Below are 12,973 nucleotides of genomic sequence, written 5' to 3' on the forward strand. Positions count from 1 at the left end.
TCAAATTTTAATAGAACCTCCTAAAACGACCTTATGTATGTGTATAGATAACTACATATACTCATTTATAAGAGGTATTACATATAAAACAACACAAGAAATGAGAAATCAAACAAAAGGATGTACCTAAAAACTAAAACAGTATGTATTTGTGTTGTTATAATTAAAGGAGACTTTGAAGGTTATGACAAAAGAAAGACAAAATATCCCATATTCTTCTTTTGAATGCCAAAAACTGGCAAATTAAAACATTCCAATTTTTTGAGGGTGTGCTTAGTTTACCAAACTTAAACAAAAAGTAATATTTCGACATGTGTGTTTGTTTGTGTTTGTTGCCAAATAAAGACATAATTTGTTAACAAAGTCCAGTTTACGCAACAAATACATGCTTGTATATATATATGTGAAAAAAATTGTGGGGGTGGTTAGATAGTCATAGGCCAGTGTTGGCCTTGTCCAAAATACACACCTATATTTGATTCTCTCTATTGGATAACATTTATAAACCATAGGGATTTTGCTGTGACTTCTTCTCCTTTGAGCTAGAAAAAAAATGTTGTGGTTTGGCTATATTCCACTTGAGACCCGCCAAATGCTGTCATATGTCTTGGACATTATTTTTATTGGCACTATCATAGGGGAAACATAAATTATACAGGCCCGGCCAAATATAGGGGAGTGTATGGTATGACAATGAGTAGCATTTTTGATATGGAATCCGAATAACACTTGTGGGACTATGTCAACAACAGGTTTATCGGCCAGCCTTGTTTCAATGTCAGCCACAATTTCCACAGTCATGATAAAGGATTCGAAAAAAGCAAATGGTTATTTTTCAAGCTAACTATCAACTGAAGGCAGTTGCTATATTCGATTTTAGCATTGAAAATCAGTTTATTTCCTTTAATTAAAACAAAGAATAAAATAAACATGCATATTCCTATTAAATGCAGACCAAATCCGAAAGAAACACCTCAGGCATATCAATTGAGTAAATATGCCTATTTTCAAATAATCGTCATCGAAAATAAAGTGATTATCAACGCGGCAGCCAGACATTCTTAAAATTAACCCCCCATATTCATCAAAGTTAACTTAAACTTTAAACCTACTATTACCATAAAACTTAAATCGATAAACTGTCTGTAAATTATTATGAATATGGACATAAGTGTCTAGCGTTGACATTAAAATGTTACATTTTTGATTCAGTTTGAATCTAAATTGAAATATCTATGCTGAGTTTTCCATGTCCATTCTTAATCTTCAGTACATAGCGTTGACATTCAAATGTAATATTTCTAAATCACTATCAGCTTGAAGTATTTTTGTAAAATTTCTTATTTTTTCATCTCTTAAAATTAATGGGTATATTGAACTGTTGTGTTTTTCATGCACTTGTCAATCTCACATGCATGTAAAAGGTTATCAGTATCGGCTACCCCATGGATGTATGAGGCTTGGACATTGGGACATATATAGTTACGAAGCAATGCGATAAAAATAGGGTACTTAGTTAGGTTAGCCATAATGGCAGCAAGTTTTTTTCCGGCTCACTTAGACTATTCAATCCCTTATGATACCGCAGCGGTGAATTTTCCCTTAGAGGTGCAAGATTCCAAGATTAGCTCAATCACAAGATACCTCCATTTTATTGTCGAGTCCAACTATGCTAACCATTGTGACACGGTGCGTACTTTATTGTGTGATATCAACATTTACACCGTGGTGTAACGGTTAGCATGCCCGCTTTGCATACACAAGGTCGTGGGTTCGATTCCTGCTTCGATCGAACACCAAATATTTTCAGCGGTGGATTATCTCACCTCAGTAATAATGGTGACATTTCTGAGTGTTTCAAAGCTTCTCTAAGTGGTTTCACTGCAATGTGTATAGCCCAGCTATAAAAAGGAGGTCCCTTGTCATTGAGCTTAACATGGAATCGGGCAGCACTCAGCGATAAGAGAGAAGTTCACCACTGCGGTATCATAATGAATAGTCTAAGTTAGCCTGATACATCGAAAAAAATATTTACGTGATATTAAAGATTATGCAACCTAAATTTTAGGATGCGCAATTTACAAAGTATTATTTAAGGACAAATTTCTTTAAAATAATGACATTTTAATTAAAACAAACTTTATAATCTTTACTTCAACAATTTTTTTAATTAAATTTAGGAAATTTGCGTCCCTCCGTTAAAGTCGCATATCTTTGAACTAAGGGAATTTGTCCTTAAAATAAAGAAACACATTTTTGATTTAAAGAAATCGTTCTTAAATTAACTGAAATATTGAATCTTTAGATTTAAGATAAAAAACTTCAAATATCCATCTTTGGTTTAAAGTTTGTTTTGGAATTAAGAAGACATTTTTACTTTGAGGTATCCGCTATAATTTGGATTTTTAATCTGGCATTTGTTTGTACGTGAATAGCTTTATTAATATTCCTAGAAAATGAAAATTCGATAAATGAGATGTGAATCCTAATTTTAATTTTATTGATCCTAGATTTAAGGCCAGATAGGTCGCTAAAAAATGTCTTTATTTTAAAGAAGCCGCATCTTTGGCCATACCAAAATCCTTAAGAGAAGGTCAAAATCTTTGGATCCAAGTAAACATTTTTTGAGTGTAACCTAACCTAACCTACACATAAAATACTATTGACCCAAATTTAAAGGTTGTGCAAATAAAATTACACAGCATAAAGGATATTTTTTTAAGGAAACGGATTTTAATTAAGAGAATGTTCATAATATTAGATATAAATTTGTTTTCATTAAATTTAGGTCACTAATCTACGAAGTTTGGAATCATTCATTTAAGGCGCATTTTCATTAAACTAATTTTTTTTTATTTGGATAAATAATCTTTAAATTAACTGAAATATTAAATATTTTGGGGTTTTATATGGCCTATTTTTTTTTTGTTTTGAAATTAAGAAAACATTTTTTACTTCGAAGTATCTGTTATACACACAAACAAATATCTTTTGTCTTCAATCACGAAATTAATTGATCCAATTAACTTTTAATTGAAATGTCTTCAATCACAGAAATGACAGTATCAATTTAAAAAAATTGAAAGTCAATAAAATAATTAATATATACTATTAATTTTTGTGATTGATTTTTGTTTCATTTAAAACATTTGTTGAATCAATTAAATTTTTAATTGAATATTTTTTAAACTCAATTAAGACTTCAATTGGAAAAATTTTCGTGAAATTTTTTTCTGTGTAATTAAATTTTTATAGGTGACATTTATTTGTAAGTGTCAAAACATTGTTAATATATAGCAAAACAGGAATTGAGAAATCGTTAAATGAAATCTGTATGCTAATTTTTAATTTAAAAAGTCTAAAAAAAATCTGATTTAACCATGAAATTAATTGATCCAAATAATTTTTTTGGTTGTAATGTCTTCAATCACGAAAATGATAGTATCAATCACAGAATTAAAATCTGATTTAACCATGAAATTAATTGATCCAAATAATTTTTTTGGTTGAAATGTCTTCAATCACGAAAATGATAGTATCAATCACAGAATTAAAATCTAATTTAACCATGAAATTAATTGATCCAAAATTTTTTTTTTGGTTGAAATGTCTTCAATCACGAAAATGATAGTATCAATCACAGAATGAAAATCTGATTTAGCCATGAAATTAATTGATCCAAATAATTTTTTTGGTTGAAATGTCTTCAATCACGAAAATGATAGTATCAATCACAGAATTAATAAAAAATACAAAATATACTTGAATAAAAATTAATCCATTGCTTCTGTCAGTTTCAATTAATTTTTGAATTGGTTCAATGAATTTTTTTTTGATTTTGGTCGAAAAACTCGATTAATTTTTTCTGTATTAATAATTTAATTAACAATGTAAAAAATTTCAATCATTTTCTTATTGATTTCGTTTTTTATTTGATTAAAAAGTTAATTATATCTTTTTTAATTCACAATTAATTATTATTCGAGCTTTATGGACAAAGAAGATTAAGCAACTTGATCAATAGAGTCATTGAAAAGAAAGAGCCCGGTAAAAACCTATACACGCCTGACTACATGTTTCAGTTCGGGCGAATGAACCTTTCAATAGCCTTTAGGGTAGATCTAGCTGAGATAGATAACTCAATTTTGGGTCCTTTATGTTAACTTCTTATGGAGAAAACATCTAGGAATTGTCCTCTTACAAATTGGGCCGCTTTTATTCATTATGTTCATTAATGATCTGTTTGATTTAGTAGCTAGTCCGAATTGTTTACCATTTGCGTTTGCTGATGATATACAACTTCTTTTTAAAAGTCAGTCTGATTTCCCTGATGTCCTGCAAAGTGTTATTGACGATACGTCAAGAATTTTATGTGACTGGATGTGTACAAATGGTCTTTCTGTTAATACTGACAAAACTAAGGCGATTAGGTTCACTAATCATGGGGATGTGTCTGTGAATTTTGGGAATGTGCCAATCGCCTTTGTTGATCGCGTCAAGCGTCTTGGTGTTGTCTTGGATTCTGACTTATCATTTCAACCTCATATCAGTGCAATATGTTCTAGGATTAATTTTCTTTTAAGTAAGTTGTACAATGTTGAATTACATATGCCGTTTGTGATTAGGAAGAGAGTAGCTCATTCCCTGTTGATGCCTGTCATTTTGTATTGTTTAGAGGTGTTTTCTGGGACGTTAGGATTCGTCTTCAAGAGAATTCAGCTGATTTTTAATAGAATAATTAGATTTGTTTATGCTCTCAATGTTCGTCAGCATGTGACACCATGTGTCATTGACTTTTTGGGATGTGAATTTTGCAAATTTGTAGATATTCGTGTTTTGTTGCATTTCCATAAGGTATATAGGACACAGACGCCTAGGTACGTTGCGGAATTGTTTACCTTCTGCAGGTCGGTTCGTAACCCACAAATATTTATACCTAGGTTAACGACTTCATTAGAAAAGTCTTATTTTGTCCGCGTTGCTCGCATTTTCAATGCATTACCTATTTCTCTCAAGATATTTAATTGTTCCTCAACTACATTTCGTAAAAGACTACATGTTCATTTTTCTAATTCATGAGTCAAATGTGTGATAAGTACTAAGTCTTATATAATTTATGTCAGATAATAATTTTAATTTTATTTTTATTATTATTTTTTTCTTTTTTTTCGTTATGTTAAATGTTAATTTAATTTTTATGCTGCATGTATTGTCTCATCCCTAACGTTGTGTTAGCAGATGTTGACTAGTTACTGAGTAGCTGTAAATTCTTTAATTAATTTGTTTAATTTTTATTTATTTTTTTATATATATTTTTTTATTTAGTTTTTAGTTTTTTTTTTTATTTAGTTTGTATTATGTTATATCATTTTTTTATTTATTTTATTGAGTCTCTTTACTAGCTTTTTATGTTAGTATTGCTGTCTTACTCACATATTCATGTTTTTTTTTTAACTTTTTTATTTTTTTATTGTTCTTATTTTTTAATTTTTTTAAATTGATAATTTAATTTATTTTTTCTCTTAATTTTGTTAATTGTTTTAATTATTGTGTATTTGTTTGTTTCAAATTCAGTTTAGTCACTTATTGATACTAGTTTTTAAGCGCATAATTTTTATAATTTGTTATTATTGCTATGTTTGTGTAGTTTTGGAATCCGTATATGGCTTTGCGGCTTGGATTCGCCAAGAAAAAATAAATAAATAAAAATAAAATAAATTGAATCATCTTTAATCCCACTGTGCATCATCTCTTCATATAGCTTAATTATATCAATTAATTTTTTAATTGGAAATATTTTGGTGATATTTTTTTCTGTGTAGATTTAAAGCTAGCTAGATCCCTAAAAATGGTATTTATTTTAAAGAAGTCGCATCTCGGTTCGTTATCAGTACCTAAATTTTTATTTTTAAAATTCTAAAATATAAAAGACACATCAAAGTACACTAACCGATTTTATTTTCAAAGAAATTTTAAATCGAAGAAGCAATTTCTTTAATAATTTGTATTTTCAACTTTCATTTAAAATATCATTAAATTTATAGTTAAAAAATTTCAACTTGATTCATATTGGGCTATTTGATTAACTATTTGGCCTAATATACACACATATGATATATTCGTATATTTTTATATACAATATATAACAAAAGGTTTGATTCGTTGTCATTGTGGTTATAGCCTACTCGCATGACACTGTGACATTTTGTCTTTAATATCTGTAGAATTTTAGTACGATTATTTTGTGTAATCATGAATTTTCCATGTTTCAGAAGCTAAGAGCGAGGAGGGCAAATTACGATTAGCATTTACGAAGGAGACCGCACTGTTTTAATAACACATCTAGAGTCCATATCCATATATGTATTCAACTATTGTCGTTTGACGATTTATTTGCATAGGGAAAAAGGCGCACACAAAAGGCCGCGATGGGTAAAAAGTGTAGCAAGAAACAATAACACAACGGTGACATTTTTCGAATTTTTATAACTCTTACGTGTTTAAATGATTATTAATTTTAGTCTTTTTGTTATTGTTATTGCTATTGTTTTTGGTTCTTGGTCTTTTCGGCATTACACTACATTTGTTGTTTGGGGGTAATATTTACATTTGAATTTGTCATTTCTTTGTTGTATGTACTCGTCCTTTTGCTTAACTTTCTCCTCTTGGGTAAGGAGTGACCATATGATGACTACTAGTTCTTTGGCCCGCTGGGAGCCTTTGGGGCTTAGTTTTATATAAAAAAAGAAAATTTTTGCATATATTAAGGAGAGCCAAGCCAACCCATTAACCAGGCGGATAAGCGAAATGCCAACGCTGTAAATTTTACGATGTCTTGCGTTCAGCTTTCGGCATCGGCCACCGCTCACCAGAGAAGCGGACGCTGCTGTGGTGGACGATACATTCCAATCGAAACAAAGGGAAATTTTTCATTTTGAAGACTAGACCATTTAATTCTTTAGTCAGTATCGCCAGAGCAATCGTCGGGTCGAGTTGGTTAATTTCGTACACTCAAAACGAATTGTGTTGAATAACATTTTCAGTTATTTGAAAGAAAAAAAAAAAAGATTTATTTTTGAATATTTTTTTTTTTGATATTGGAAAGTCGTTGGATGAATTATGGCACACACAATGCAAAATCGAAATCGGAAGAAGAAGAAATCCACAAATTTCTTTTCAAAATTTAAATAAATAAGAATAATTACCAAGGAATTTTCGGGCAAAAAAGCAAAAAATAAACGAGAAAAAACATCGAGGAAAACAAAAACAAATAAAAGTGTACTAAGTGAAAACGGTCCACCACAAAAGCGAATATTTTCTAGCTTAAAAGATCACTAAAATATCATTTCGTTAAGCAAGAGCAGCAGAAAGAAGAAGCAAAAAAAAAACAAGGGAAATATGAAGAAAATCACTGCCTCGTGGTCATGTGTTCGGGTGTTAGTGTACAAAGAAAATTGTCTTGTCGCCTACCCCGTGTTAGTGTGTGCTTGAGTGAATAGTGAGTCTATGGCGTATGCTCGGCTGAGTGTTCGTTTTTGTTTTTTTTTTTTTAATTTCAATGAGTATGTCAACCTGCTCTGCACTTGTGACTGTGTGTTAAGAAAATAAAAATAAAAAGTGACCAAAAGAAAATCATCGACGTCACTGTTATGGTATAGCAAAACATTTCCGAAATTGCAGAATGTTAAGCGGTTTGTTTGTCAACGCCTCCAAATTTGCCGCCGCTGATGTTCTTTGTGGTACCGCGTGAATGTCGGCTTTTCCGTTAGTTTGTGCCTACTCTATAAGAAGTTTGGCGTTGTTGGTTCATTGATTATTGCTATTGTTTTGATAAATTTAAAACCGCATATATTTTCGTTTATCGTCACTGTTCAGAGCACAGCATTTGCTCTCTCTCTCATGTTTTCACTTATAAAGATGCCACGATGTTATTTTTGAGCCTTTTTTACATTTTTTCTTGTATTCCACCATACCATAACATTTTGTTTCTTGTTATTTTTATATGGAAAATATAAAAGAAACGACAACAATATTAATGACAAAAACAACCACGAAATTATGTTTTGACAACGTAACGTACGAAAATATCGAGAAAAAAATCAACAACAAAATAAGAAATATTTTTATCAAGTGGTATATTTCGTAGAGACGTGATTTCATAATTAAATTTTTAACGAGGGAGGGTCGTAGTAACAAAAATATTTTTAATAGAAAGTTCTTTACATGAAGGTAATAGGATGGAAAGCTTTAAATTATAACATTTACTGTCCTAAGCAAAATAGATTATTGCCCGTAAAATACAGATTTATCTTAAAAGAAAATCTACTTAACAAAAATTATTTAAAGTTCATTTTCTCACAGTGCAAAAAAATAACTTTTCCGATTCCAAAGATTCTAATGGTTTTGGTGTTGATTCCAAGCCAAAGAAACGGAAATATCAAGTAGGGATACATGCTATTTAAGCAAAAACGCATTCGTATTTTAAGGACAAGAAATCATTGGCCTCAATACAATTTTTCTTTCATTGCATGTTAACAATATCTCAAACTAATTCTATTCAAGTCAACATTTTTTCAATAACTTTAATGATTAAGAACAATTAATTGTTGTGTAATTGTCGAGTCTTAAAATGATCGATTCCGAGATAAAGACGTGTTTTCTTTAAAGTAAAAACATTTTGTAGGGTATCAAATACCAAATAAAATTTTAATTTAATCTTAAATAATTTTCAATTAATAGTTCCTAGTAATGTTTTATTTAAAAAAAAAAAACTTAAATTATTTTTTTAATTGACGTTGGTGATTGGTACTATGAAATCTGTGATTGAAGAAATTTCAATTAAAAATTAACTGGATTAATTAATTTCGTGATAGAAAACATGACTTACATGTTTTATTAAAATCGAAAATAAATGTGTAAAAACTAAATAAAATTATAATTTGTTTGGCAAATTTTATTATAACTTGGTGGGGAATGATCCAAAGCATAAATTAAAAAAAATAAATAAATATATTTTTTGCAAAATTAATTATTAAATAGAAGTAGCCGTGAAAATGGCTATTTCAGCACGATGATGCGAACTTAATCCCAACCTTAAAAGTACATATAATTTCTTATCTATATATCGACCTTGAGTTACTTTAAATTGCAATTTCATTTTATATCTAATGTAAAAAATTGAATTTGTTACGATTATTTCTTCGACCCAACCATTTCTAATTTATGTGGCATCTTCCTATGTTCTATGGTACAAATACTATTTTTAATAATCAGAACCAACCGACATGATTAATATTTTATGTGCAACTTATAAAACAATGTGAAAGTAAAAAATATATTATTATAATAGATAAACGAATAGAACTCAAAATGGTGTTAAAATTAAATGTTTTGGGAAAAACATATATTAGATGAATTAAGTCATACACAACAATTTTACAACGATGAATACACAAATATTATTTAACCCACCAACGACAAAACAAATGGGGAACAAGAATACAAGCAAATCTACAATAAAAAAATCATAATCGTGAAATATGTATGTAAAACTAAAACAACAACAACAAAATTATAATTACAACAAACAAACAAACATCACCCTCCTCATTAAGGAGAACCAGAATAATAATAAAAACTTATCGATTCTGTTCAGCTCTTGAACAGTTATCGTTGAGACATGGCGGTGAACTTGACAGACCTTGACCAAGCGGTCGATGTAAGTCTTCTTCAGTATAATATGTAGAAATATTTTTTTCCTTTTTCACATTTGGGCATTGGTTTTGCGTAGTCCTTATCTCGCTCTTTTCTCCCCATTACACACACTCATACACAATTATCGTCATTATTACACTGCGTGTCTTACGGTTTCTTTGCTCTTACAACGTCTCTTATTCTGTCTCTCCGTGTGAATTTGACATGAATGAATGTTCAACTTGGCTTTTGACTATAGACGACTAATGTTGTTTATCTTTTAGTCATCTGTGAATTGCAATCGTGGGAATATGCATTCGAGTGTGCATGTGTTTGTGTGTGAGGATGAGAACACACTTGCATTCTAATGCAAATAAATATCAATAAATTTTCATTGGTTCAAGATCATTTGTTATCATTAGTCTATTTTAATACTTATTGTTGCAATAATAATAAATATTGCTGCTATTATTTTTGAAATTTATTAAAGTGGAAAATATCGTCGTAAATTTCCATTTGCTTCTTTCCAATAAAAAATAATTGGTATTTATGTGCATTCATTCATATCCAATTAATTGGAATAGAGTCAAAAGATCTAGAAAAATATTATCAAGGAATATTTTAGATATGACAAAATTCTATTTATTAAGAAATTCAGTTTTTATTAATTTTTTAATTAAAAATGTCATAGCATTTAATTGTTGAAGAAATGCTTACATATTACCACCATTAACCTTATTGAATTTGATGTATGGACGATGTTATGAATACACTATTTGAATTTATGAATTTAAAATGGAAAAATAAACACATTTACGTTACTGCATTATTGGAATTTGATATCATTATGTAATACAATGTGGCGTATACATAAAAATTTATAGAGGTTGGATTTTATCTCATTCGAAAGTCTTATGCAGGAATTATTTATTTTTTTTGTTATTATAGCCGAAAGAGGGTACATAAGTATTTAATTATTAGGGTCATAGCATCTGTTTTCACATCCTCAACGAAGGGAGGATATAGTTGATATGACGGTTATGAGGAATGATTGAAGAAGTACGTTGGGATGAAATTTGTTGTCTGAACTTTTGATTATAATAGATCATACCCTTTCTGAGAATAGTATTTGATCTAAAATGTTGCTTTTATGTTTGTTTTATGGAAAACTATTGCTTTTAGTTAATCATTATGTTAAATGGATTGCATAAATAAGGTTCAATCGATTTGTAAGATTCTATAATATTAACTATATAAAGGGTTATGTGACCTAAATGTAACCTGAGCTGAGTTTCAGAGGGATTTATGACCAATTTATTCAGCCTTGAAAACTCAGGAATTAATGCCGCATCTCTTTCCATCTGGATTTGTAAGGCTATCTCATGCTTATATGGATACAACAACATATAACCTGATAACTCAAGATCATTTAAATGTATAATGAATAATAACGGTCCTAAAGCACCATTCTATTCTCTCCCTTTCCTGAATTCCATCGTAACATGAAATCAAATTGCAACAGGCCGATATCTTTTGACATCCAGTGTATGTATTCATATCTTTCGGAATTGGTACTACTTTATGAATCTTAAATATCAGGATACCAGGAGTTTTATGAATACACATACTGGCTATAACATTCATTATGTCATCATTATTCTTCTAGGATGAACCTTTTAGAATGTTTTTTGGAGTGTTCTCGACGAATTAAAATTGTCCAAAGACTTGTATGGAATTTGATGTGCAATTGATGTACACTGTCTTCTTTTTATCATCCATTACAATCCCATTTAACGATCGTTGAGATTCGCAGCTGGCTAATGTCTTAATTATGAAAAGACAACCTTTATTCGGATTATTGTCAATTTTGGTTAGACTATCTGTATAATAAGTGTCCCTGCAATTTTTTTTGCCGAAACCGCTAGGTCTACTAATACGCTTCAGTAACTGATTAAAATTACTAGTATTCAATTCTTTTTCTCAAGAGAAAAATTAACGATACAATTTTGGGACTTTCGAAGAATAATGTCAATAAAGCAAATGCATTTTTCATTAATTTCAATAAACTCTTTTGCGAAATTTTTCATCTCTTGATTGAAATTTAGAAGAAATAAATTCAATGAAAAAAATCTTAAGTCCAATATAAACTAAACATCAGTAAAACATTACTATACAACAAGTATATACGGCCGTAAGTTCGGCCAGGCCGGATCTTATATACCCTCCAACATGGATTGCGTAGAAACGTCTTCGAAAGCATGTCATCCACAATCGAATTACTTGGGTTGTGGTATCTTAAAACTTCTTAACATAGTTTTCTAAATGGTGAGTTAGTCCATACGTGGTATATATTAGACAAAAAAGTTGTGTATATGTAAGTCTACAAATAATTACGAATCGATATGTAGTTTTTGCACGATACGTAGAGAGCCAGAATTGAAATATGGGGGTCGCTTATGTGGGGGCTATATACAATTATGAACTTGATATGAACCAATTTTTGTGTGATTGGGGATCGAATTATCTGAGGGCTATATATAACTACAGACCGATGTGGACCTAGTTAGGCATGGTTTTTAACGACCATATACTAGCACAATGTACCAAATTTCAACTGACACGGATGAAATTTGCTCCTCCATGAGGCTCCAAAACCAAATCTCGGGATCGGTTTATATGGGGGCTATATATGATTATGGACTGATATGGACCACTTTTGGCATGGTTTTTAAATATCATATACTTCCACCACGTACCAAATTTCAACCAGATCGGATGAATTTTGCTTCTCCATAAGGCACCGGAGGTCAAATTTGGGGATCGGTTTATATGGGAGCTATATATAATTATGGACTGATATGAACCAATTCCTGCATGGTTGTTGGATACAATATACTAACATCACGTACCAAATTTCAACCGAATCGGATGAATTTTGCTCTTCCAAGGGGCTCCGGAGGTCAAATATGGCGATCGGTTTATATGGGACCTATATATAATTATAGACCGATTTCGACCAATTTTTGTATGGGTGTTTGAGGCCATATATTAACACCACGTACCAAATTTGAACAGAACTGAACTTGGAAGGCCAAAATTCATCTGAATTTTGGCCTTCCAAGAGGCTCCGGAGGTCAAATCTGGTGATCGGTTTATATGGCGACTATTTATAATTATGGACCGATGTTGACCAATTTTTGCATGGTCATTAGAGACCATATACTTACACCATGTACCAAATTTCAGCCGGATAGGATGAAATTTGCTTCTCTTAGAGGCT

At 30.4% G+C, this 12,973-nt stretch overlaps 2 protein-coding genes across 49 annotated transcripts in view; both read left to right on the forward strand.

Annotated features, from left to right (window-relative positions):
- slo (calcium-activated potassium channel slo) overlaps positions 1-12,973 on the forward strand; it is a 165,564-nt gene that overhangs the window by 31,691 nt on the left and 120,900 nt on the right. For 30 of the 48 annotated variants that reach the window (XM_075294315.1, XM_075294155.1, XM_075294268.1 and 27 more), the window contains exons 1-3: positions 6,958-7,764; positions 8,019-8,229; positions 9,274-9,718. The exons of 1 other annotated variant lie outside the window; for it this stretch is intronic. In XM_075294315.1, coding sequence (XP_075150430.1) covers positions 9,680-9,718 — 39 coding nt within the window. In that variant the 5' untranslated portion in view covers positions 6,958-7,764; positions 8,019-8,229; positions 9,274-9,679. Of the gene's footprint in view, positions 1-6,956; positions 7,765-8,018; positions 8,230-9,273; positions 9,719-12,973 lie in introns of those variants that run through there. 17 more of the 48 variants (XM_075294179.1, XM_075294212.1, XM_075294220.1 and 14 more) reach the window with 13 other exon arrangements.
- On the forward strand, positions 1,412-4,636 carry LOC142236534 (uncharacterized). Its single transcript, XM_075307775.1, has 3 exons — positions 1,412-1,451; positions 4,256-4,582; positions 4,626-4,636. The coding sequence occupies exons 1-3, from the start codon at positions 1,412-1,414 to the stop codon at positions 4,634-4,636; spliced, it is 378 nt and encodes a 125-aa protein (XP_075163890.1).

Source organism: Haematobia irritans, chromosome 1 (assembly GCF_050003625.1).
Source record: "Haematobia irritans isolate KBUSLIRL chromosome 1, ASM5000362v1, whole genome shotgun sequence".
NCBI classification, from domain to species: domain Eukaryota; kingdom Metazoa; phylum Arthropoda; class Insecta; order Diptera; family Muscidae; genus Haematobia; species Haematobia irritans.

Coding starts and splice junctions, on each gene's coding strand:
- LOC142236534 (XM_075307775.1), top strand. CDS start 1,412: ATGCATGTAAAAGGTTATCAGTATCGGCTACCCCATGGAT. Junction 1,452..4,255: donor GTATCGGCTACCCCATGGAT/GTATGAGGCTTG, acceptor TTGATTTAGTAG/CTAGTCCGAATTGTTTACCA.